The following is a 23,708-nucleotide window of genomic DNA, read 5'->3' as shown; positions in this document are numbered from 1 at the left end:
ATAGTGAATCAAGCTGCCATGAGGCAATAAACTCTAGTTGCATGTAGCAGCCAAGAACCAACCCTTGATGAACACCAGATAAGAACACAACCCAGATATCTCATTGTATTTAGGCTTGTGAAACTGAACAGCTAAGCTGCACTTGACTTTTAACACAGACACATTGAGATGCTAAATATATGCCAATAAACAATGCAAAGTTTAATAAACTATTACCCTTCCAGAACAGATGATTTATAAAATATGGGATCACAATTACTTCAGGAAGCTCAGCGATGCCATCTGATCTGTTGCCGATAGACCCACCTGACTTATAAAGCAAAGAAAGTAAGGCCAAGAGAAAAAAAAAAAAAAAGTCTTTCTTTTGCATGACTAAAGTTCTTATTTTAGTTACCTGTCTGATATAACTAATATTTGTTAAATATAGACACCAGAGAGATCTGCATTCTTCCCTTGACCTCCTTGAGTGTTGTCTTGAGATAGTGTCTCAAGAATGTACTACAATAAGAATATAATGCAGTACAATAATAAAAGATCATTTCCTGAGATCCCATTGAGCATGAAGAGGCAGAACAATGTCCTAGGAAAGCAGCTGGAGTCTAGCCGGTCAAATTTCCAAGAAAATTAGGCAAAGAACACTGACCCATACAACAAGCAAATACCAAACCAGAAGACCAATGCATAGGAAAGGTGATGTCATGTCTACCCAGTTGTTTTCCTTCTGTTTAGTGGAGAACTGAGGCTACTGTAGATTTGGAAGGCTGGTTTTCCAATGTTCTACTCATCCTAAAGTTGAATTTGCTGTGTAGGATAATATTGGAAGTGGGGGAAATAAAGAATAATTGGTTTTGGAGACAAGAAAAATAACTTGTAGACATTTTATTACTTTGACATAAAGATGAACTCTAAGCTTTTAATTTCGATTCTTCATTAAAAAAACAAGTTTAGAATAATTTCTTTGAGTTCATACAGAATGGAATCCTTTTATGAAATTCTAAATCATTTCTATTAAAATGAAACACACTGATTTTCACACATTGAATCATAATACATTACATTACAAAATATTAAAATTCATGAGTATTTTTTGTAAAAGTGGAATCCAGCTAACGTTCTGCATGAATACATGAAAACCTCAGTTTTTCCATGCTTGTCATATAATCAAAAAAGACTTATGAAATTCCATTTGATGTGCCCCAAAGGTATTGGAAAAAGCATACATATGTATAGGTTTACCTGCTACTTCACTGTCTGCCCACAGGGCTGCAGATCCAGACAAAGTTCTTTGCAGCTGTCCACGGTTCCCTTGTTTAGACTGAAGATGGTCAATGAGAAATGGAATTGGTTGGTCAGGGGTCTCAGTTATTAACTTGGTCATTAATTCCTAAAGACAGAACATAACAAATATTTACTTCTAATACCACAGCAATGACAGCAGCAAATACTTAGCTTAACATATTCTATTGTCAGGCACCGCTCTGTCTGCGCACAGCAACTACTGTAAATCCTCTATGAACCCTTCAAGCAGGTGTAAGTTAGGCACTGTCCTTATCCTGAGGAAATGGAAGTGATGGGGAATAAGTTGCCTATGGGTGTCAGGAAAAACAGGATAAACCCCAGAAATATGTGACCAAAACACAAAAATTTTATCTAAATTTTTATAGCTTCAGGATTTTTTAATTTTAGATTACTATTTTGACACATGCTGTTGTAGACAGCCTCACATTGACAGGATGAACATCCAACGGACCCACAGTTATAAGGGAGAAAGGGATTTAGTTCATGCTGACAGATACGGGGGGGGGTGGCGGGGAGTCCCATCAATGGAGGAAGCTGTTAACTTCTATAGATCCAAGCAGAGAGAGGGAAAGAAACCAACCACCACCAGCTAGCAAACATCAAAAAGCCGCAAGCACAAAGGGCACTAATTCAGATCTGTCCCAAACACACCTTTAGGCTGAACCCCAGGATCTGCCCCACCCTGAGTCTATGGGGGGCAGACATTCCTACCACACATGCCATTATAAACTAAGCTTTAGCTAAAAGAAATCACATTCCTTATATAGTAATTCAATTTCCCCCTTTTAATCCCAAAACAAAGAAAATCAAAGAATGAAAACAAAATAAGCCACAGCTCAGTCTCCAAACAAGAGAGTATTTTGTTTTATTTTTTATGAAACACGCCCTCCTCTTGTCTCTCTTTCTCAGCAATGCAGCAATGGCTGTGTCTGTACCTGCAACACAGGCTCTTCTGTTTACAGATACTCTTATGATAACTTAAATTGGGCCAAAATCTGCCCAAGGGTGATATCTACACATTGTCCTTTGCAGTCAGGAAAAGCAAAGAACAATCTCCAATTTGTGGTCAATTAGAATCCCCAGATTGTCCGAACATCAACAGCTGTCACACACACACACCATGTGGACAGCGTTTTGTGCTGTGTGATTGGGTCTATGAACACACATGCCCCCTTTTATGCCCCTATCAGTCATGTTTCATCCTGCTTGATTTAGCCCATAATTCTAGTTTGTAAATTTTCATTTGAACTTCAGAATCTGTGCATGGCAATCACTGTAGTGAGAAGGCCAGAAAAACCAGATATTAGAAGTCATTACAGAAGCAGTACTGAGAATTCTCCTTTCTCTTGTACATTTTGCATTGCTGTTGTTGTTTTTTTGTTATTGATATTGGGGTGTTTGTACTCCGCAGAATGCTGTTCCCCAAGTGTTAGATGGCTTGCTCATCACCATTCTGTCTCCAGTGATACATTTCAGAGAGGTTGTCCTAACCCATGCTCATAAGTCTTTCTTCTGTAACAAGAGTCCTAGATCAGAGGCCCAAAGAAAGCAACATGAACTTCATGATGAAAATTCTGGGGAAAGATTTTACTTGAAGCAGCTATGCTGAGTGAAGAAACCAAGCATTTTAGGACATGCATTTTAGGTTTCAAAAAAGGATGGATTGGGGCAAGGGAAAGAGGTATGCATAATAAATTAGTCTTGGTCAAACTGATGTCTGGTTTGCCACAGTATCAACTCTGGTTCTGCCTCAGCCCCAGAGAAGTCCTTATGCTTAGGAAGATAAACTAATTCCATGAGATGATGGTTCCTGCTTGGGTATGATGTCATCATAGGCTCTGCTATTCCTAGAACCCAAGATTAGGACAATGACTGGAGAATTTAAGTGCATTTTCAGAAATCTGGAATAGGATGTTGTTAAAAGCTGATGGGAAAACACCTTAGCTACTTTTTTTGTTAGCTACTTTTATCTTAGCGAGGTGGTCATTGAACACTTTACATGCAGAGTTAAATAGGCATTTGACAGCTATAAAATGAAGGCGGCGATATTAAGTCCAGGCTTTATCCAGCTTTTATTTATCTTGTGGGCTTAATTAGAGAATCGGAGCTTTTAGTAAAAGCAGTTAAATGTCTGTTCTATCAATACTTTGTTTCTTTACAGTACTACATACTATCTAGAGACATTTTGTTTTATATTTGTTCAATTATTTACCCATTCCTCCTTGTTTACTCCAGTACTAGGAGCAAGTGCCTGCCTAGTTGGATTTCAACTTTTGACTTAGAGCCTCTGGACAGATAATAGCTGGTGCCAGTCAATAATGGATGAAGGAGCGATTGCTTGGCTGATGACAAGAGGAAGATAATTAGTAACTAAAATTCAATATCATACCAATAAAAATTAAATCTTGCATAAATTTCAGAAAGCAATGTATAATCTTTTGATCACCTATGTAAAAAACTATTGTGATTAAAACTGACATATTTACTCAAATTTATAAAAACATAGGAACATATGGATTTATCTGAATAGAAGCTAAATGAATTTTGTAGATGACAACACTCCATGTTGTTCTTAGGGATATAGACAGAAAAATTCAGAGCATCTGGAAAATGTGTGGATTCAAAACAGAGTTTGAAATCAAAAGAGCAAAACAATTTCTATCATGAACACATTGTGAAGCAAATATTGATCAGACAAATGTAACAGCTTCTATGTTCTGAAAATCAGCTAATCAAATAAATAGTAGGCATCTCTTATTTATTATTCCATTTGAAGACCTTAATTACTATTACCATAACTAAGTAGAACATTTCTAGACTGTTCTAATGGTAGTCAAAAAGCAATGCAGAGTTCAATTAAATCTCAATTATATATCAGTGTATTACAACTTAAAACATGTCAGCATTCACATCCTATGATTGATAATTGATACATGAGTTGTATATAAACTTCTTGTCCCTTGCACTTTCCTAGTGTGACTACTAGAAAGGGAAAAGGAAAGTAAGTATTAGGACCATCTAGAATAATCTTGTCACAGAAACTCAGGGTACTTATATAAAGCTAAATTAGATTATACAAAGAGGCTCCCAGGTCTTAGAAATTCTTTCCTGAGACCTCAGAACATCTCATGTGGGTTTGGTTTTTTTTTTTTTTTTTTTTTTTGTAATGTTTTAAATTTATTTTCACAGAAAGAGAAGAGAGGGTAGAGAAAGAAAGGGGAGGGAATGAAAAGGTAGGACAGGGCCTCTAGCCATTGCAAATGAATTCCAGATGCATGCACCACTTTGTGCATCTGGCTTTACATGGGTACTAGGAAATCAAACTTGGGTTGTTAGGTTTTTCAGCTAAGCACCTTAACTGGTGAGCAATCTCTCAATCCCATTTATTTTTTAATTTTACCTTTCAACTTGGATGGTGTTTTTGTTGTTCTTGTTTGTTTGTTTGTCTGTTTGTTGAGGTAGGGTGTCACTCTATCCCAGGCTGACCTAGAATTTACTATGTAGTCTTATTCTAGCCTCAAACTCTCCTCCTACCTCTGCTTCCCAAGCACTGGGGTTAGGTGTGCACCACCATGTCGAGCTTTTTAAAAAGTATTTCATTTATTTATTTACTTATTTATTTGAGGGAGAGAGAGAGAGAAAGAGAGAGAGGCTGATAGAATGGATGAGTCAGTGCCTCTAGCCACTGTAAACAAACTCCAGACGCATGCACCACCTTGTGCATCTGGCTTATGTGGGGACTGGGGAATTGAACCTGGGTCCTTAGGCTTTACAGGTTAGTGTCTTCACAACTAAGCCACTCTCTAGTCCATTTAAATGTATAGCTCAGGCTAGCCACTAACTCCTGATCCTCCTGCCTCTGCCACTTCAGCAATATCCTACCCATGTGTGCCACCACAAATGGCAAGTTTCTTAATTCCTTTTAAAATAAACTGAATAACCATAATCTCTTTATAAGATGGATTATATATAAACCAAATAAAATTAATTTCTTAAAATAGTATAAGTCTAGTGCCATTTTAGGTACATTTCTCTTCTGTTTATACATATCAGAATAGGTTTGTAACAAGAATCTTGGGGTTACTTGCCAATTCACCAATATATTCAATGCACCAATAAAATTTGAGGTATCCTTGGGTTCTTCTTTTATGAATTCAAAGAATTAAAATCCACAGATGAGAGGGTAAGGTTTAGAGAGATTAAGAGAAGGAAGCACAGAAAGTTCCTACCATGCAAAAGGCAGAAGGGGTTAAATCCCATGTGGAAAGATTTCCAAAGAAACTGGAAAAGGGCCAGAGCTTTAAGAAATGCACACACACACTCACACACACATACACACACACGGGAAGTGTAACAACAGGATTGCACCTTCACATTAGGAACAAGTTAAGAGGTCAGATAGTAAAGGTCTCCCTCCACCCCCCATTGCCTGCCCCATGGCCATCCCAGATGGGATGGCTGGGGATGGGGTTTAGCAGAAGGACTTGGGAATTCAGGCAACAGGAGACATGAACATCCAAGAAGAGGTCTTGCCTACCTGGTAAGCATTTATTTACAATCTATTCCAGTGGGCTTCACTCACAGGCTCAGGTGAGTTAGGAGAAAGCTTCTTGACCTAGACTCAGAGGGCTGCTCAGGAAGAGGCAGACACATCTGAGTAGAGGGTGCTTGCACTTAGGGATCGGACTGGAGCAGACACTGAGTTCTAGTTGTGCTGAAGCAGGTGGTGTAGCATCTCTTTTGGTTCTATCTATGGGCCTGCCCCTAGCTGACTACCTGAAAATAAAGCTACCTGATAATTCCCCAGCAGGTTCAGTCATGAACATAATGAAAACAGCTAATAATGTTTTAAATAAGGTATGTATCTTGCTTAGGAACAGCCTAGTTTTAGGTGATTCTGTGCACAAATCACATTCTCCTGCCTTCTCACTTGCTGTAAGCATCTGTTGGCATTAGGACTTAAATGATTTTGAGGACTTGAACTTACAGAAATCCCTCTTTCAGACATGAAAACTTAAATCCTTGAATTTTCAAAGACACTCTTAGCAATAGAAAGATTCCTCTCTTTCTACAATGAGAATGTAAAGACACAGAAATAGAACCAAGGGGCTGGTAGATCTGAAGGGTGAGAATAGCATTAGTTAGGCAGGTTGAATGTCAACCTGGAGATAGAAGTTAATTGCAGGAAGTTTTACAGGGATCATTCATAAGAAAAAATGCCTTTCAGGGCTGGAGAGATGGTTAAGTGGTTAAGGCACTTGCTTTCAAATCCTGAGGACCCATGTTCAACTCTCCAGGTCCCACATAAGGTAGACACACAAAGTGATGCAAGCATGCAAGGTTGCACATACACACAAGGAGGCACATGCATCTGGAGTGCTACTGCAATAACCAGAGGCCCTTGTGTGACAATTCTCTCTCTCTCCCTCGCTTTTGCTCATGTGTTCTCTTATTACAAAGAAAGGAAGGAAGGAAGGGAGGGAGGGAGGGAGGAAGAGAGGGAAAGGAAGGGGAGGGAAAGGAAGGAAGCGGAAGGGAGGGGAGGGGAGGGGAGGGGAGGGGAGGGGAGGGAAGGGAAGGGAAGGGAAGGGAAGGGAAGGGAAGGGAAGGGAAGGGAAGGGAAGGGAAGGGAAGGGAAGGGAAGGGAAGGGAAGGGAAGGGAAGGGAAGGTAAAGGAAGGGAAGGTAAAGGAAGGGAAGGTAAAGGAAGGGAAGGTAAAGGAAGGGAAGGGAAGGGAAGGTAAAGGAAGGGAAGGTAAAGGAAGGGAAGGTAAAGGAAGGGAAGGGAAGGGAAGGGAAGGGAAGGGAAGGGAAGGGAAGGGAAGGGAAGGGAAGGGAAGGGAAGGGAAGGGAAGGGAAGGGAAGGGAAGAGAAGGGAAGGGAAGGTAAAGGAAGGGAAGGTAAAGGAAGGGAAGGTAAAGGAAGGGAAGGGAAGGAAAGGGAAGGGAAGGGAAGGGAAGGGAAGGGAAGGGAAGGGAAGGGAAGGGAAGGGAAGGGAAGGGAAGGGAAGGGAAGGGAAGGGAAGGGAAGGGAAGGGAAGGGAAGGGAAGGGAAGGGAAGGGAAGGGAAGGGAAGGGAAGGGAAGGGAAGGGAAGGGAAGGGAAGGGAAGAAAAATCCTTTCAGAGCATTACACAGTCTCAAGTAGTGAACTCACCATCTTAGAGAACAGTGTCTCCAATGAGGGATAAGGGCTCATAAACAATCTTTATCATTACTGTAAAGTTGCTGTAAAGATTTGGCTATTGGCGTTTATAAACACAAGGAACATAGACATAATGATACCACTCATTCCCTGAAATAAAACATTCCTACATACTTTAGGCTAAGAACTTGGGGATTAATAATGTGAAATTATCAACCTAAATGTGACTTTATTCGCATTCATGGGCTAAATAAACTTGGAACAATAAAGTTCCAAAGTACATATGCTAGTAATTGTCACTAACAGAAGGCTCAATCCATAAATGCTAATAGCAGTAACATTGCTGATATAAACAAAAAGCCATACTGATTAAATACCCAGGTTTTTCAAACTAAACAGACATTTTAGTGCACAATCACCTCTTATTTGCTAGCTAGGTGAGTTTGGGTAAGGCACCTCCTCACTTTACTCTCCAGTACTCCATTAACTAATATGGGTGATAAGGTTACTACATCACAGAGTTGCCATGGAGATTAAAAGATGATGACTAGAAAATGCTCACAAAGTGTCTGAGTATCTGTAGAAGGCTGGGGCAGATTGTCTAACACTTCCTTTTAAGAGTTGGAGCTGTTTCCCAGAATTATCTCTTTCATGTGATCTGGGTTGTTGTTTCCCAGGGAAAGGAATTTGTAGAGGAAAAAGCAGAGAGTAGTAGGAGAAACTATTTTTCAGGGATGACTGCTGGAAGAAAAGAGGACACATGGAGATTCACACAGTTTTCCAGAGTGCTTGTAGAAACTCACTGCAGATCAGACAGCAAGGAAACTCTAAAAGCCTGGAGGAACTGTGACACCTCCAGGCACACATGTAGGAGCTGTTTGCCTCTTGGGCTGCTGGCTGAGATTCTCAGCATCAGGGACTCTGATACTGTGACACTGCCCACCCCTGACTCAGCAGCATTTTCCTGCCCAATGCTCTCCCTCTTCTTCTTCTCTCTCTCTCTCTCTCTCTCTCATTTTTATGAATCCCAGATACATAAAGTAATTCTTTCTGACTATAGCCCTCTTAGTTGATGGTACTCTCCCAAAAGCGTCAGGTAATATCTTAATATTTATTGTACCTTTCATACATTTATGTGTTTTTATAATGTATGTTATACGTGCATGTTCTTTATTTATATTTTATTACTGTCATAATAATTTTTTAAATGTATATTCTGAGAGTTGAACTTAGTTGCACATTCTTGCAAAGCAAGCAGATTATTGACTGAGCAATCTCCCTACCCCTAATGTTCAATGAAGACGACTCACCATAATCTGTATAATATATTATACAGATAATTTCATAATATTTTCATAATATATTATATAATGAGATAGCCCTCTGTTTTAATACCTGTTTTCAAATCCATTAATTTATAATCACTAGTACCAAGCAAATATATTCATTTTTTAAATTCTATAATACACAAAAGTTATTTTAAAATAAAATAAAAAAAACAGCCTAGAAAGCATTTCTTGCTAAGTAATAACAAAAGTCAAATTTGTATTATGCAACAGATATGGACTACTAGAATACAGGGCTATTACAAACAGTAGCAGCAGATAACTTTGTGCTGTATGGAAACTGGCATGATGAATGACCTGCAAAATGAATACTGATAATGATCATGGTGTCAAAATGCATTTTAGTTTTAATGTCCACTAGACAAAACCCCTCAAATGAGGTGGTAGGTTATCATAGAGTTCCTTATTATTAAAACCATGACAAGTTGCCAAGCGTGGTGGTGCACACCTTTAATCCCAGCACTCGGGAGGCAGTAGCAGCAGATAACTTTGTGCTGTATGGAAACTGGCATGATGAATGACCTGCAAAATGAATACTGATAATGATCATGGTGTCAAAATGCATTTTAGTTTTAATGTCCACTAGACAAAACCCCTCAAATGAGGTGGTAGGTTATCATAGAGTTCCTTATTATTAAAACCATGACAAGTTGCCAAGCGTGGTGGTGCACACCTTTAATCCCAGCACTCGGGAGGCAGAGGTTGGAGGATTGCTGTGAGTTCAAGGCCATCCTGAGACTTCATAGGAATTCAAGGTCAGCCTGGACTAGAGTGAGACCCTGCCTAGAAAAACCAAAAAAAGAAAAACCAAAAATAATAACAACAAAACAAAACACTGACAAGCGATGGTAGAAACCATTCAGTAAAAGATCCACTTCATTTTATGGAAGCTATGGAATCCTGGGCAACACACACACACAAAGTACATGAGAACATGTCAAAACCAAATAATGCATAAAGTTCCTGGGTATTTCCTGACCCATGGATAGAACTTCTGGAGTCTTGCTGTCTCTGGGTATCACAGCATGTGACACCATGACATTCTGTGTAAAATTTTTGATTTTGAGCTGGATAGAATGTTCAGTGGTTAAGAGCACTTCCTATGAAAGCATAGGGGCCTGAAGTGGCCTGAGTGTCCAGTGTGAGTTAGATTCCCAAGACCTACATAAACAGCTGGGTCTTGCCAACCATCCTGCTGGGAGTAGCATTTTAGGTGATGTGGTAGCTTGAATGGATGCCCCACCAATTGATTCAGAAGTTTTATTAAAGTTTGTAACTTGGTATAATTGTGGGTGAATCCTAGATCCAGCCTTAAGGTGTGGGAGTGGACCTTAAATTCCAATATAAAGACATGCAAAGTGCTTGAGTTCTAGCTAGGTTCCTGAAATGTGCTTACTTATGGTATTGGTGGTGAATTTCTCTGTGTGGACCTGTGAAAGTGTGCCACCTTCTTCAGTCATTATGGAACTTCCCCTGAATTCTTAAGCTTTAAGAAATCCCTTCCTCCCATAACTGTATCTGGTCTGGATTCATCCCAGCAAGGTGAAGCTATCTAAGATAGAATTGGTACCAGAACCTGGGCTGTTAGTACATGATGAATCTGACCATGTGGATTTTGATCTTTTGGAACTTTTGTTTTGGAGAAATGGGCATAGACTTGGTACTTATAACTAAAGATCCCTTCTGCAGCACTAAGCCAAGCAATTATGGACTATTCTCATCATAATTTGATAATGCTAAGTGCGGAGAGAATTATATTTGGAGGCTTGGCTTAGAACTTGGAGGCTTAGCTTATGGACTTTCTAAGGGGAAGGAAAAATGGCAGAAAACTTGTTGAAACTGGACTACTGGAATGAGGGCTGAGTTCTACTGCCCATGCCCAGAGAGTTTGGTCAAGCTTAAATTTGTAATGTGCTTATGTGCTTGAATAAAGATATGGGCTGAGAGATTTAAGATTTAAAGTTGGAAAAGCTCAAGCAAGTTTAAAATTACTGGCACAGAGACTGGCTACTGAAGCTGCTACTGTCAAATACATTAGCATTTGCAAGTAAGATGGCCCAACTGCTTTACATTAAAGCAATGGAAAGAATGCCTGAGGTGATTCCGCCCCAGGAAGACTGAATGGTAGGAAAGCCCTTATTTGAAAGGAAGGAACCTGCTTCTCAAGGTCATGATTTATTTCATCCCTGAATTAAGAATATGGCTATTTCCTGCATACTGGGTATTGGTTTCAGAGGGAAGAAAAATGTGTGGAGTTGGTCATGAAGTTCACACAGTTCCAGGAGCCACTGCTGACATCGGGCATACAGGAAGGATGTGATTATTAGACTGACCATGGTTTGCATGGAGACCCAAAGATGTTTGGGATGTATGAGGACTTGAATGGGCAACCATGAAGCTCTGTAGCCTCTGAAAGAAGTTTTCCCTGGCTATTCAGTCCAGCTGGAGGGGTGGAGACTGCCAGTCACTGGTTATGATATCAGAATTGAACTGCAGATGTTTGATGTTTGTTTGATGGTGACTGAGTTTCACTGTTCTAGTCTTTATTTGTTATGCCTTATAGTAATTGGAAATGCTTACTCTTTGCCTCCATATTTTAAAAGTATTTAACTTCTTTCGATTTTACAGGACTCACACAGTTAAGAGACCATCTTAAATCTCAGATAAGACTTGGGACTTTAGAACTACCTTAAATTGGTAAAGACTATGGGGAATACAATTTACAACGTAAGATGGTTATAAATGTATTAAGGACCAGGGTTGGAATGTGGTAGTTTGAATAAATATCCCCCATTAAATTCAGGAGTTTTATTAAAGCTTGTAACTTGGTGTCCCTGTGGGCAGATCCTAGGTCCAGCCCTAAGATCTGTGGGCAGACTTGGGATTCCAATCTAAAAATGTGGAAAGTTCTTGTGTTATGCCTAGATTCCTGGTGTGTGCTTGCTGGTTGTGGTATTTCTCTCTGTATAGGCCTGTGAAAGTGGGCCAGCTTCTTCTGCCATTATGGAACATCCCCTGAATCTTTAAGCTTCAAAAGATCCCTTCATCCCATAATTGTGTCTGATCTGGAGGATCATCCCAGCAAAGTGAAACTGCCTAATGCTGGTAGGCATAGCAAGTTCTGTGATCAGTAAGAGATCTTGGACTAAAAAAGAAAACACGTGGAAGAGCAACAGACTAGACACCCAACATTCCCCTATGATTACAGCAGGTACGCAAGCACATGAGGCACCATAGGGTCACATGCACTTGTATAAGCCACATACACAGACACACAAGGAAGTTAAGGATGGGCTGGAGAGATGGCTTAGCAGTTAAGCTCTTGCCTGTGAAGCCTAAGGACCCCAGTTCGAGGTTCGATTCCCCAGGACCCATGTTGGCCAGATGCTCAAGGAGGTGCATGCATCTGGAGTTCATTTGCAGTGGCTGGAGGCCCTGGCATGCCCATTCTCTCCCTCCCTCTCTCTCTCTCTCTCTCTCTCTCTCTCTCTCTCTCTCTCTCTTGCATGCTCATGCACTCTCACATAAATAAATAAAACAACAACAACAACAAAAAAAAAAGAAATTTAAGGAGAAGGAGAGAGGTGGAGAGGGGGATCTTCTTGCCATTGCAAATGATCTCCAGACATATGGGCTACTCTGTGAGTCGAGATTCTATATGGGACTAGTGAATCAAATCTAGGTTGTCAGGCTTTGTAAGCAAATATCTTTAACTGTTGAACCAAAGCCCAGCCCTGACTTTCTATTTTTAATTATTTCTCTTAAAATTTGTGCTTGTGATCATAACCTTCTAAATACTGACTTCCCACATCACCACCAAATTATACGTCACAATGAGGCAAGGAATAGACACTGAATTGTCAACTAAAAATGTGGGAATGTCCACTTAATATTTAATTCTTTGCAAAACTATCTTTGATTCGGAAACAGCCCTAGTTTAAATGATGTTGCCATCCGAATGGATAGAACTCTACTTAGGTTCTCCCTGCACCATAACACAGGCCTGCATTTACCAATTGCCCCTAAGCACTTGCTTACTTTATTCCTTTATTTATTTTTTTTTTTGATTAGAAAAAAATGTAGAACAGAGATTTTTTTTTTTTCCCTGCTTCATAGTTTCTCTAAGCTTGATTATGAGATTTGTGTTTGGCAAGAAATAGGTTCAAATGCAAAACCTAGGTTTCCATAGAAACAGGACAAATATAAATTTGATGTTTTCTGTCAGACCCTTCTAGACCAGAGAATTCAGATTGCTTTATACCAGGATCACACACAGGTTTGCACAAAACCAACTTATGTCATTCCCAATGAACAATGAGATTTCATGGGAAGACTAAAGTCAAAAGGAATGAAAACAGTATGGACAGTAATGATCAAAGATAATAGCCTAAAAAGTACCGAAACCAAGTATTTTACATGAACTTACTTATTCATTATGCATCAAAGAACTAAACAAATGATTCACAACACAGCCAACCTATAGACACTTCCACTGAGGTGTCTGTTATTTATATATTTACTCATGACACATGGTTTTCACCAACAATCAGTGTCGTTAGAGTCACAAACACACCTATAGGCATGCAGGCTTAGGGGACGGCAAAAATACTGCACCCTGACCTGTAAATCTATTGGTCCTTCTTAAATATAATCTCAAAATAAAATTATCTACATGATAATCACTTGTATTAAAAAATGCATCTAGATCTAGAGAGATTGCTTAGTGGTTAAGGAGCTTGCCTGCAAAGACAAAGAATCCAGGTTCTATTCCCGAAGACCCACATATGCCAGAGGCATAACGGTACACACATCTATAGTTTGTTTGCAGTGGCCAAAGGCCCTGGCACACTCATTCTCTCTCGTTTACACTACTTGCCTATTTCCCTCTCTCGCTCTCTCTCTCTCTCTTTCTCTCTCTCTCTCAAATAAATAAACCAAAAATTTAAAAAAATGAGAGGCTATATGCTTTAAAAAATGCATCTAATTAGCCTGGTTAGGTACTGTGGTATATAATTCATGATGCAAAAACAAGGAAAATTAGATGAACGAATGAAATAATGGAAATAACACACAAGAAAGCTTAGTCTTTCTATATACTAAGGCTGAATTATAGATGCCAGTTCTCAGAACTCTGAGTCATATGAGAAAATAATGCAATTTTTCAGAAGAGGTTAGCTGAAGGCAAATGATATGATAAAATTTGTCTCATGCCTATGCATCTTTCTTTAAGTACAGAGATGTCTTCTAGACTAGATTTTTTAATATTTAGTATGCACATTGAGACCATCTGCTTATAAAAAAGTACAAGCTTTTAGCTAAATTTTTAGGCAAACAATAAGATCTCTTGTGAGAAATACTGGCACACCATATGGAAACACTTTCAGTTAGGAAATTATTTCATTCAACAAAATACTCTATCAAAGCAGCCCACTTATTTTCAGATAGATTTTCCACAATATTATTTGAAAATATCTCTATAGGATTATACCATAGGTCATTCTTAGTAGAAATAGTGAAGGAATTCAAAACACGCAAATTTGTTACCTAAGTCCATGATGGATGGAAGTATCTATGCAGGTATCACACAGAGAAAACTTCCTTTCAGTTGTGAAAATACTTCAAGAGTTTTATTATCTATTCTTAAAATATAACAAAAAGGGGATATTCAACATGGCACAAAATGACAAAATGTTTCTTGCACACTCAGCATATCCTCTTAGAAATGTTGATCTAAGAAAAAGATATACTTTTCTGTTTCTATGGCAACTATAGCTTCACATTGGTGGAGGAAGCAGTGGACCACATTAGTAAACCTTCCTACATAGCAAATCTCATTCCACATACTATAAAAGAAAATTTAGAAAGATAGTGTGGTTTTAACAGGGAGATATACAGATTGGGGTTTTTGCCTGACCTGAATTTATATCCTGTCTCTATACCTGCTGTATACATTTCAGGTAGTTAGATCTCCATGCCTTAGTTGTCTAATCTTTAAAATGGCAGGAAAATATCAACTCTATCCATTTATTGTCAAGAGTAGAGAGCACATTTATAACAGGCCATATGGAGTATTGGGGTCATAGTTTACAACAGTGCGACTTCCCATTTCTTTTTATACAAGAAAAGAATATATAAAGTAGAGTGCTTGCCTGTTTGTCACTCTAGATGTTATATTTCTTAAGATAATTAAGCAGTCTGTCAAGTTGTGTTATAAATTGTTCTTCAAGAGAAGTCAGCTGCACACACAAGAGTAAATTTTAGAATTGCTACGCTGGAAATAGTAAGCCCTTCCTTTGAACAATCACAATTTCAGTCTTCTAAATTAACCAAAGTCCCTTTGATGATACATTTATCACCTGAACAAGAACATTCCTGAGATGCTTTATAACACCAAAAATCAATAACTGAGTGCCCAATAAATTCAATTCAATTTGACACTACCTACCTACAGGTAGCATCAGATCCACAGGTTAAAGTACTCAGTTCCACAGCCCTGTCCTCACTTAAGATGGCAATGGCAAGTACCAAGCCACTCATGTTTCTAACTGGTTACAAATAAAGGTTACATGGAGACACTGAATCACCATCAATAAGAGTTTTAAAAGTGTGGTGCATTCACATGTTGAAAAACTAAGCAGCAATGAAAATGAAGACTACTACACTATGTTAGCTACTCACATTGTTGCAGAGACAAAAATATCTAGCTAAGGCACCTTAAGGAAGGATGAATTTATTTTGGTTCCCAGTTGAGTTACAATCTACTCTAGGAGGGAAAGCTTGACATCAGGATCTTGAAACAGATGGGCATGTTGCTTCAGAGTCAGGAAGCACAGAGATATGCTCATCATTTAGGTTGTCATTCACCTCCTCCCCTTATCCTAATCTAGAAACTTCATTACAGACAAGCCCAAGGTTTGTTTCCATTATAATTCTAAATCCCATCAAGTAAACAAGATTAAAATGCTACAAATACATCGGTGTTGTAGACAGTTTTACAATGCCGGGATCAACATCTAAACCAGACCCAGTTATGGGAGGAATGGAATTTGTTTCAAGGTTACAGATCCATCAAAGGGGAAGTTCCATCTATAACAGAGGATGATGGCTCCATACAAAAAAATAAGCAGAGAGAAAGAAACCACCACCAGCCAGGAAACACCAAAAAGCAGCAAGCAGGAACCCCACTAGAGCTCAGACTAGTTTCCACACTTCTAGGCTGGATCCAGATCTGCCTCCAAACATACTTTTGGCTACATTCCAGGATCTGTCCCCAATGACACCTCCTCCAGCCAGGCAACTTAAGATCCAAGTTACAGGTTTCATTGTAACACCTGAGTCTATGGAGGCTATACATTCAAACTACCACAATTAGTAGACTCAAAAACAAGAATGAGCAAGAGAAGCAAATCTTAAATACTGTCTGTACCTGTCTACAGTAATGGCCAAAACAGACAAAAATGGTCTAGAGTGCAAAGAGGAACAGTAACATAGAAAAAATTGGGTTTTAATCCCTAGCTCCCAGTATGGAACTTTGGAATATCCTCAGCATTAACGGTGGTAGAGGCATCTTTTGGTTTAGTGAAATAAGATATGTGGTGAATTGTTGTGATGATCTGGAAGACTTGATTTACATTAGTATATGTATGTTTTGTATTATAATCCTCTATATACTTTAAAGCTCCACAAAATTTTTTATTTTTCTTATATTCCTAGCACTGATTTAGACACGACCACAATACTTAAGATTTTATTGTTTTAATTTCTTCTTTGATTTCCAGTCATTCACAGAATGATCGTTCTCAGCAGCATAAACAAAGCCTCTTATTTTAGTGATGACAAATCTGTTTCATTTTGCACATCAATTTCTTATTTGCTTTATAAAATTGACAGTGTTTTTGTTGGATCTATTATATACTGAAATTACTTTGTTTTTCGTTCTTTATTTCCACTATTATTTTTAATTAGGTGTGATGGTATACAAATCAACTACCAGCACTTTGTGCTCTTCAGTATAAATATTTTGTTGGACTTTTCTCAATTTTTCTACCCGAGTACATCATGTACGGTACAAAAGTCTTTGGTGGAATGAACTTTGAGAATGAAATCTGAGAAAGAACTGTGAGAATATCTCTTATGGGTCTTGCAAGTAACTTTTCTGAGAACATTTCTATGGGATGCTTTTTCTGCTCAATTCCTGTCTTGTAACTTGCCCTGAAGTTAATGTTACAACCATGAATCAGCCTGCCTAGAACAATGTAATCAGATTTACTTTGACTGACTTTACCCTGAATAGCACATGGTCAATATTGATAAGGAATTCTGGACAGGACCTTTGCCCTACTTCTTCAATGACCTGATCTACTCCTGACCAAGAACAACGTAACAATGTGTGTGTGTGTGCATGAGTGATATTAGCTACCACTGAAAACAATGGGTATCAAAAAGTAACAAATTCCCCACATAAATATTGAAATCAATAAGCTGGTTGCAGTGATAGCATCAGTGAAGGGTGCATGGATCAGGGGAGTTCAAACATGCCCCTAAGTCCCTTCCTTTGACAAATGTTTAAAGAATTTTTCGGAGGTTAGAAGGATGGCTAGTAGATAAGGTGCTTGCTTGCAAAGCCAAAAGACCCAGGTTTGAGTCCCCAGGACACACATAAGCCAGATGCACAAGGTGTCATATGCATCTGGAGTTCATCTGCAGTGGCTGGAGGCCCTGGTGTGCCCATTCTCTCCCCCCATCTCTCTCTGTCTCTGCCTCTTTCCCTGTCAAATAAATAAATAAAAATTAAAAAGAATATTTTTTCAGTATCAAAAGTCTCTTATCACTTACTCAAATTTCTCATTTTGACACAACACAGCTATTTTGATGTTCAATGAAAACATTAATAATGGGGCTGGAGAGATGGCTCAGTAGTTAAAGATGCTTGCTTGCAAAGCCTAGTGGCCTAAATTTAATTCACCAGTACTCCCAAAAAGCCAGATGCACAAAAGTGGCACATTCATCTAGACTTTTTTTGTGATGTCAAGAGGTCCTGGCATGGCCTTCTCCTTGTAGATAAATAAATAAATAAATATTGATAAGTGCCTGTCAGCAGAAAGCAGTAGCCACAAGAACATGAGAGGCGACAGCAGTGGCAGTAGCAGTGAGTCCACTCTTGGTTAAACGACTCCATGAGTTAGGTTTCTTTCTTTTAGACTCTGCTCAAAGGAGCAGTGGGACCCCTCTTGGGTAAATGAATCCACTTGATCTAGCCAAAAAGCCGAGAAGCAAGAGGTAAATTAATTAAGAGTTATTACGTATAGTTCCAGGACAGTGACACAATTGGGCAAAGGTACTTTAAGAAGAGACTTCCAGTCTTGAGACACAGCTTAGAAGTTAATGAATTTGCTTGTGAAGCCTAAGGACCCAGGTTCGATTCCCCACAACCCACATGAGCCAAATGCACATGGTGGCACATGTTTCTGTAGTTTGCAGTGACTAGAGGTCCTGGTGCACTCTCTTGCGCTCTCTCTCTCTCTTTTTCTCTCTCTCTCTCTCTGTCTCATCAGATGAAAATTCAAAGAGACTTCTTCAAAAATCAGGGGTAGGGGTACGTGTGAGTGTGTGAGTGTGTGTGAGTGTGTGTTGCTGCTCCAAAGGGGCCAGCAGACAGATAAGTGTCTTTTACCTCTTAGCCATCTTTCTGACCCAAAGGATAGAAATATTAAAATTCCAAGATCAAATGAAAATAAAAACATATCAAAGTCAATGGAATATCATGAAAATTGCCCCTACATCAAAGCTTATAGCTATGAATGTATCACAAGGCCTCAATAAATAGTCTAGTTATACCATGAGTTCCCAGAAAAACAAGAACAAGCGAAGTGCAAACAAGTATAAGATAGGTAGAAGGAAAGAAAAATAAAAACCAGAGCTAAAGATGATAAAGTAGAACTTAAAGAACAAGTAATGAATGAAACTAAGGGTTCGGTTTTTGAAAGGTCAACAAAATTGACACTCTTACGAAAACTGACCAAGAGAAGACCCAAACTAATAAAAAACACATGAAAATGTGGAGATGGTTTTTAAAAGAGGTATTACAAATTTCAGAGGTTCACAAGAGAATATTTTAAAAGCTTGTACTCCAGTAAATTGGAAGCTTTGGAAGAAATGAATACATTTCTATAGCCATATTACCACCACAATTGAACCAAGATGATATAAGCAACCAAACAAATATAATGAACAATAAAATAGAAACAAACTACCACACAGGGGTTCAAGGATGGTTAAATATATACAAATCTATAATGTGAGTTCAGGTAAAGCCTTTGACAAAATTCAACATTCTTTCATGATAAAAAGCTCTGAAGAAAATATAGAAAGACCATACCTCAACACAATAAAGGCCATGCCATGAACCTATAGCCAGCATTATGCTAAATACGAAAGACTGAAAGCATTTTCTCTGAAGTGATGATTGATATAAGGTCAAAGTTCAATATTCTTAATTCATATAGTGCCAGTAATATTAACTAGCACAATAAGGCAAGAAAATAAATAAAACAGTATAAGCAGGAAAGTACGAAGTCAAATTCTCCTTATTTGTAGATGAGATTATCCTATATCAAAAGATCCAAAAGACTCCTAGATTTGCTAGACACTTTCAACAAAGTAGGATACAAAATCAACATGCAAAAATCAATGGCTTTTCTACGTGCCAACAGCAAACTTGATGAGAAAGAAACCAGGACAGCAATCACATTCACAACAGCCACTTCCAAAACAGGAGAGGCTGTTGTGGTTAGGAAAATAAATTAGGAAAAACCTAACCCAAGATATGAAGGTCCTCTACAATAGAAATTATAAAATACTCAAGAAATGGAGAAAGACATCAGAAGATTAGAAAACATTTCATGTTCATTTATTAGTAGAATTAATTATTATAAAATGTCTACATTACCACGAATCATCTATAGATTAAATGTCATCTCCATCAAATTTCCAAGGACTTTTTTTGTTGTTGTTGTTTTTTGGTTTTCTGAGGTAGGGTCTCACTCTAGCTCAAGCTGACCTGGAATTCACTATGTAGTCTCAGGATAGCCTTGAACTCAAGGTAATTCTCCTACCTCTGCTTCCTGAGTGCTGGGATTAAAAGCATAAGCTACCACACCCAGCTTCCAATGACATTTTTACACAGAATTGGAAAAATGATCCTAAAAATTCATATGAAACCATAAAAGACACTGATGAACCAGCTCTGTTTTGAGGAAATAAAGCACTGCTGGAGGCATAACAACATCCAACCTCAAACTATACTGTAAAGCCATGGTGGCCAAACCAGCATGGTAAAATTAGAACAAAAGCAGATACATAAGCCACACAGACCAAGAGAATCAAATGGGAGATGCAGAAATAAACCCACATGGCTGCAATCATCTGAGGTTTGAAAATGGAACCAAGCCAAATGTGGTGACACACACCTTTAATCCCAGCACTCGGGAGGCAGAGGTCAGAGGATCACCGTGAGTTCTAGGCCACCATGAGACTGCATAGCAAATTCCAGGTCAACCTGGACTAGAGTGAAAAAACCAAAACAAAACAAAACAACAACAAAAAAGAAAGGAACAAAAGCACACATTGGAACAAGGAGAGCATCTTTAACAAGTGGTGTCAAGAAAACTGGATATCCACCCTCACTCTACAAAACTCAAATTAAAATTGAGCTCAATGCAAGACCAGAAACTCTGAAGCTGTTGGAGAAAAGCATAGCAGAAACCCTTTAACACATGCACATAGGGGCTGTAGAGATTGCTCAGTGGCTAAAAGGTGCTTGCCTATAAAGCCTAATGTCACCAGTGCCCACATAAAGCCAGATTCACAGTGATACATCTAGAGTTCATTTGTAGTGGCTAGAGGCCCTTGCGGTGCCATTCTCTCTCTGCATCTTTCCACCTGGCCCCACTCTCCAGGGCATGGAGTCACACACCTTTAATCCCAGCACTCATGGAAGACATAGGAAAGAAGATCACTCTGAGTTTGAGGACAGGCTGAGACTACATCGTGAATTCCAGGTCAGCCCTAGCTACAACCAGACCCTACCTCAAAAAGCCAAAGAAAAAAGAAAATAAAGATAGGCACAGCCTTTCTGAGTAAAATTTCAATTGTCCAGTAGATAATAAAAATAACTGACAAACAGGATAGTATCAAACCAAAAACAGCCTCTCATAGCTGTGCAAACAATAATTATTAATACAAACTGAAGCCTACATAATGGGATAAAATCTTTGCCAGCATCAACTTGACAGATAATTCATCGTCAGAATAAATAAATAGAAAAATAAGTGCAAAAAAAGAATAAGCCAACCATCCTATAGGTAAAACAACCACAGAAATAAAAAAAAATAATAAATACATGAAGAAAATGATATCCTTAGTCACAAGGAAAATTCAAAGAAATACTGGACTGAGATTCTATCTAATTCATTAGGATAGCCAGCATTAAGAAAAAAAAATATATGCTAGTTGCATTCAGGGAATCAGGAGCACTTATTGACTGCTGGTGGGAATGCCAACCAGCATAACCACTCTGGAAATCAGTACAGAGGCTCCTTAAGAAAAGAAAAATAGGCCTGGAGAGGTGGTTTAGCATTTAAGGCACTTGCCTGCAAAGTCTAAGAACCCATGCTCAACTCCAGGTCCCACATAAGCCAGACACACAAAGTGATGCAATCCCACAAGGTCGTACGTGCATGCAAGATGGCACAGGCGTCTGGAGTTTATGTGTGTTTGAATGCATGTACAAAGGTCACAGGTCAATGCTGATTGTCTTCCTTAATTGCCAGCCACCTCAGTTTTGGGGAACAGGTCTCTCACTGAACCTAAGTGCTCATCAACTGGGCTATATTATCTCGCAAGTTATCCCTAAGGATCCTCCTATGTCTGGCTCTATCTAGTGCTGAGATTCCTACAGGCATGCACTACCCCAACCCCCAGCTTTTCTGTGTGTGCTAAGTATCTGGATTCAGGTTCCCATGCTTGCATGGTAAGCACTTTACCAAATGAACCATTTCCCTAGCCCCTAAAACCAGTTTGTGAGGGAGAAAAGTTTGACTTGATGCTATACTCATAAGCTATAAACTTGCCAGTACCATTGTACAATCGAAGATTCAATTTCATCATGAAGCAGGCTGTTTCATTCCTTAAGGTTTGGGCTTGCTGTCCTATGATCAGTGGCTGTTCTTGAAATTTTACAATGGTTGGATGGGGTTCCTTATAGACTAGAAGGTTGGCAGTGGATGTGAAAATTTCTGGAGGTAATTTCATGATCATATCATTTTTAAAAAATGTAAGTACATGTTGTTGTGCATATATGGGGTGATAAAGGTTATAATGAGTAAATTAAAACTTAAAGTTAAAATTTCAGAAAATTCTTGGGCTAATGGACATCACTAAGACCATGCTAGGAATGATAATATTGTTGAAATTAGAAAATGCTCAAATAAAGGTTTACAGCAATTTCAACACACACTTTCACATGAAAGAGCTGAAAGATTTATTAATAGAAAATGCAAGTTTATTAGTCATTTTAAACTTAGTTTAAGACAAATAAAAATATAAATACTTAGAAAATAAATGGTAGCCTAGCAGAAAATATTAAAAACCATGAGAAAGATATAAAACCTGAAGCAGTGTCAGTCACTGAGAAAGTGGAATGCACATGTAGTCAAGGTCCCAGAAGGCACAGACAGCAGGAATAGATTGTTAAGAGATGACAGCTGAAGCTGACTATTTTCCAAAACTGTAAAAGACATTAATATGCAGGTTAAGACTAATAAGCCATAAGACATTTTAAAAGAAAATCCACATATAAACACATCACAGTAATATAGTAATAGTGTACATTAGAAAAGAACAAAACTAGTCTTCAGGTTCTGAAGTAAGAGCAGCCATTGTGTTCCTGCTGTTCCCTTTTAAGTACAATTAAAACCTTGGGCATTATTCAAGAAGATAAAAGAAAAGGAAGGCTGAAATTTAGATGTAAGGAAGAACAAATGACAATATCATAATTTCCCTTACTTTTTAAAATATCCTACATACTCTGAATCTGGGTTAAAAAAGATCTACAGTTTGCAATAGGCAAAACAAAACAAAGCAAAAACAAAAATGAACACTTACTCGCTTTGGACAAAAGAACCAAGAACCAACAAGAACCCTCTGGGAAGCCCCACATAGATGACAGCCTCATTGGAAATCCCACAGATGGATGGTCAGTAACATCTGCCAGTCACACACCGCTGAAAACCGATGCAGTTCAACACCTATACAAAGTAGGGAATTGTGGGCCATAGACTCAGGGATGTTAGTGAAAGCTGAGTTTACAGTTTCAACCCTTAGCATGCAGAGTCCAGTACGGTCATTGGAAACGGACCTGAATGTCAGCCCAGAGGTGTGGAAAGCACTGGGGATCATGCTTGCTGCTAATTCTTGCTGGCTGGTTTTTGGTGTTTGTTGGCTAGTGTTGGTTTTTCTCTCTGATTGGATTTATGAATGGGCACCAGTTTCTTCTGCCATTGATGGAACTTCCCCTGGATCTGTAATCTTGAAATAAATGTCTTCCTCCTGTAAACCTGTGTCTGGTTTGGATGTTCATCCCAGAATCATGTTGTCTACTACAACACCTAACTTCCAGAGCCATAGACAAAGTGGATGAGGGTGGGGGTAGATATATTTAACTCAGGGAGAACCCCTGTAAACTTCCTATTAACAATACTCATAGGTTTGAACAGGCAACCAGAAACTACCAGAAATACTGTACAAGTGTGGACACCAAGAGAACACTGGAGCCAAGAAGAAACAGAGCTATTTCAAAAAAATGTGGAACTGGAGGTGGCTTGGTCAGAAAAGGGACTGTTAGACAAACAGGAGAAAAAAAC

At 38.8% G+C, this 23,708-nt stretch overlaps 1 protein-coding gene across 9 annotated transcripts in view; it reads right to left on the bottom strand.

The window, feature by feature from the left end:
- The window catches only part of C2H8orf34 (chromosome 2 C8orf34 homolog), a 420,783-nt gene that overhangs the window by 343,625 nt on the left and 53,450 nt on the right, over nt 1–23,708 (bottom strand). For all 9 annotated transcript variants that reach the window (XM_045144297.1, XM_045144298.1, XM_045144295.1 and 6 more), the window contains one exon: nt 1,237–1,384. In XM_045144297.1, coding sequence (XP_045000232.1) covers nt 1,237–1,384 — 148 coding nt within the window. The remainder of the gene's footprint in view (nt 1–1,236; nt 1,385–23,708) is intronic.

This window comes from Jaculus jaculus, chromosome 2, assembly GCF_020740685.1.
Source record: "Jaculus jaculus isolate mJacJac1 chromosome 2, mJacJac1.mat.Y.cur, whole genome shotgun sequence".
NCBI lineage: Eukaryota > Metazoa > Chordata > Mammalia > Rodentia > Dipodidae > Jaculus > Jaculus jaculus.
The sequence above is the reverse complement of the archived record's forward strand: the minus strand, read 5'-3'. Positions and strand labels throughout refer to the sequence as shown.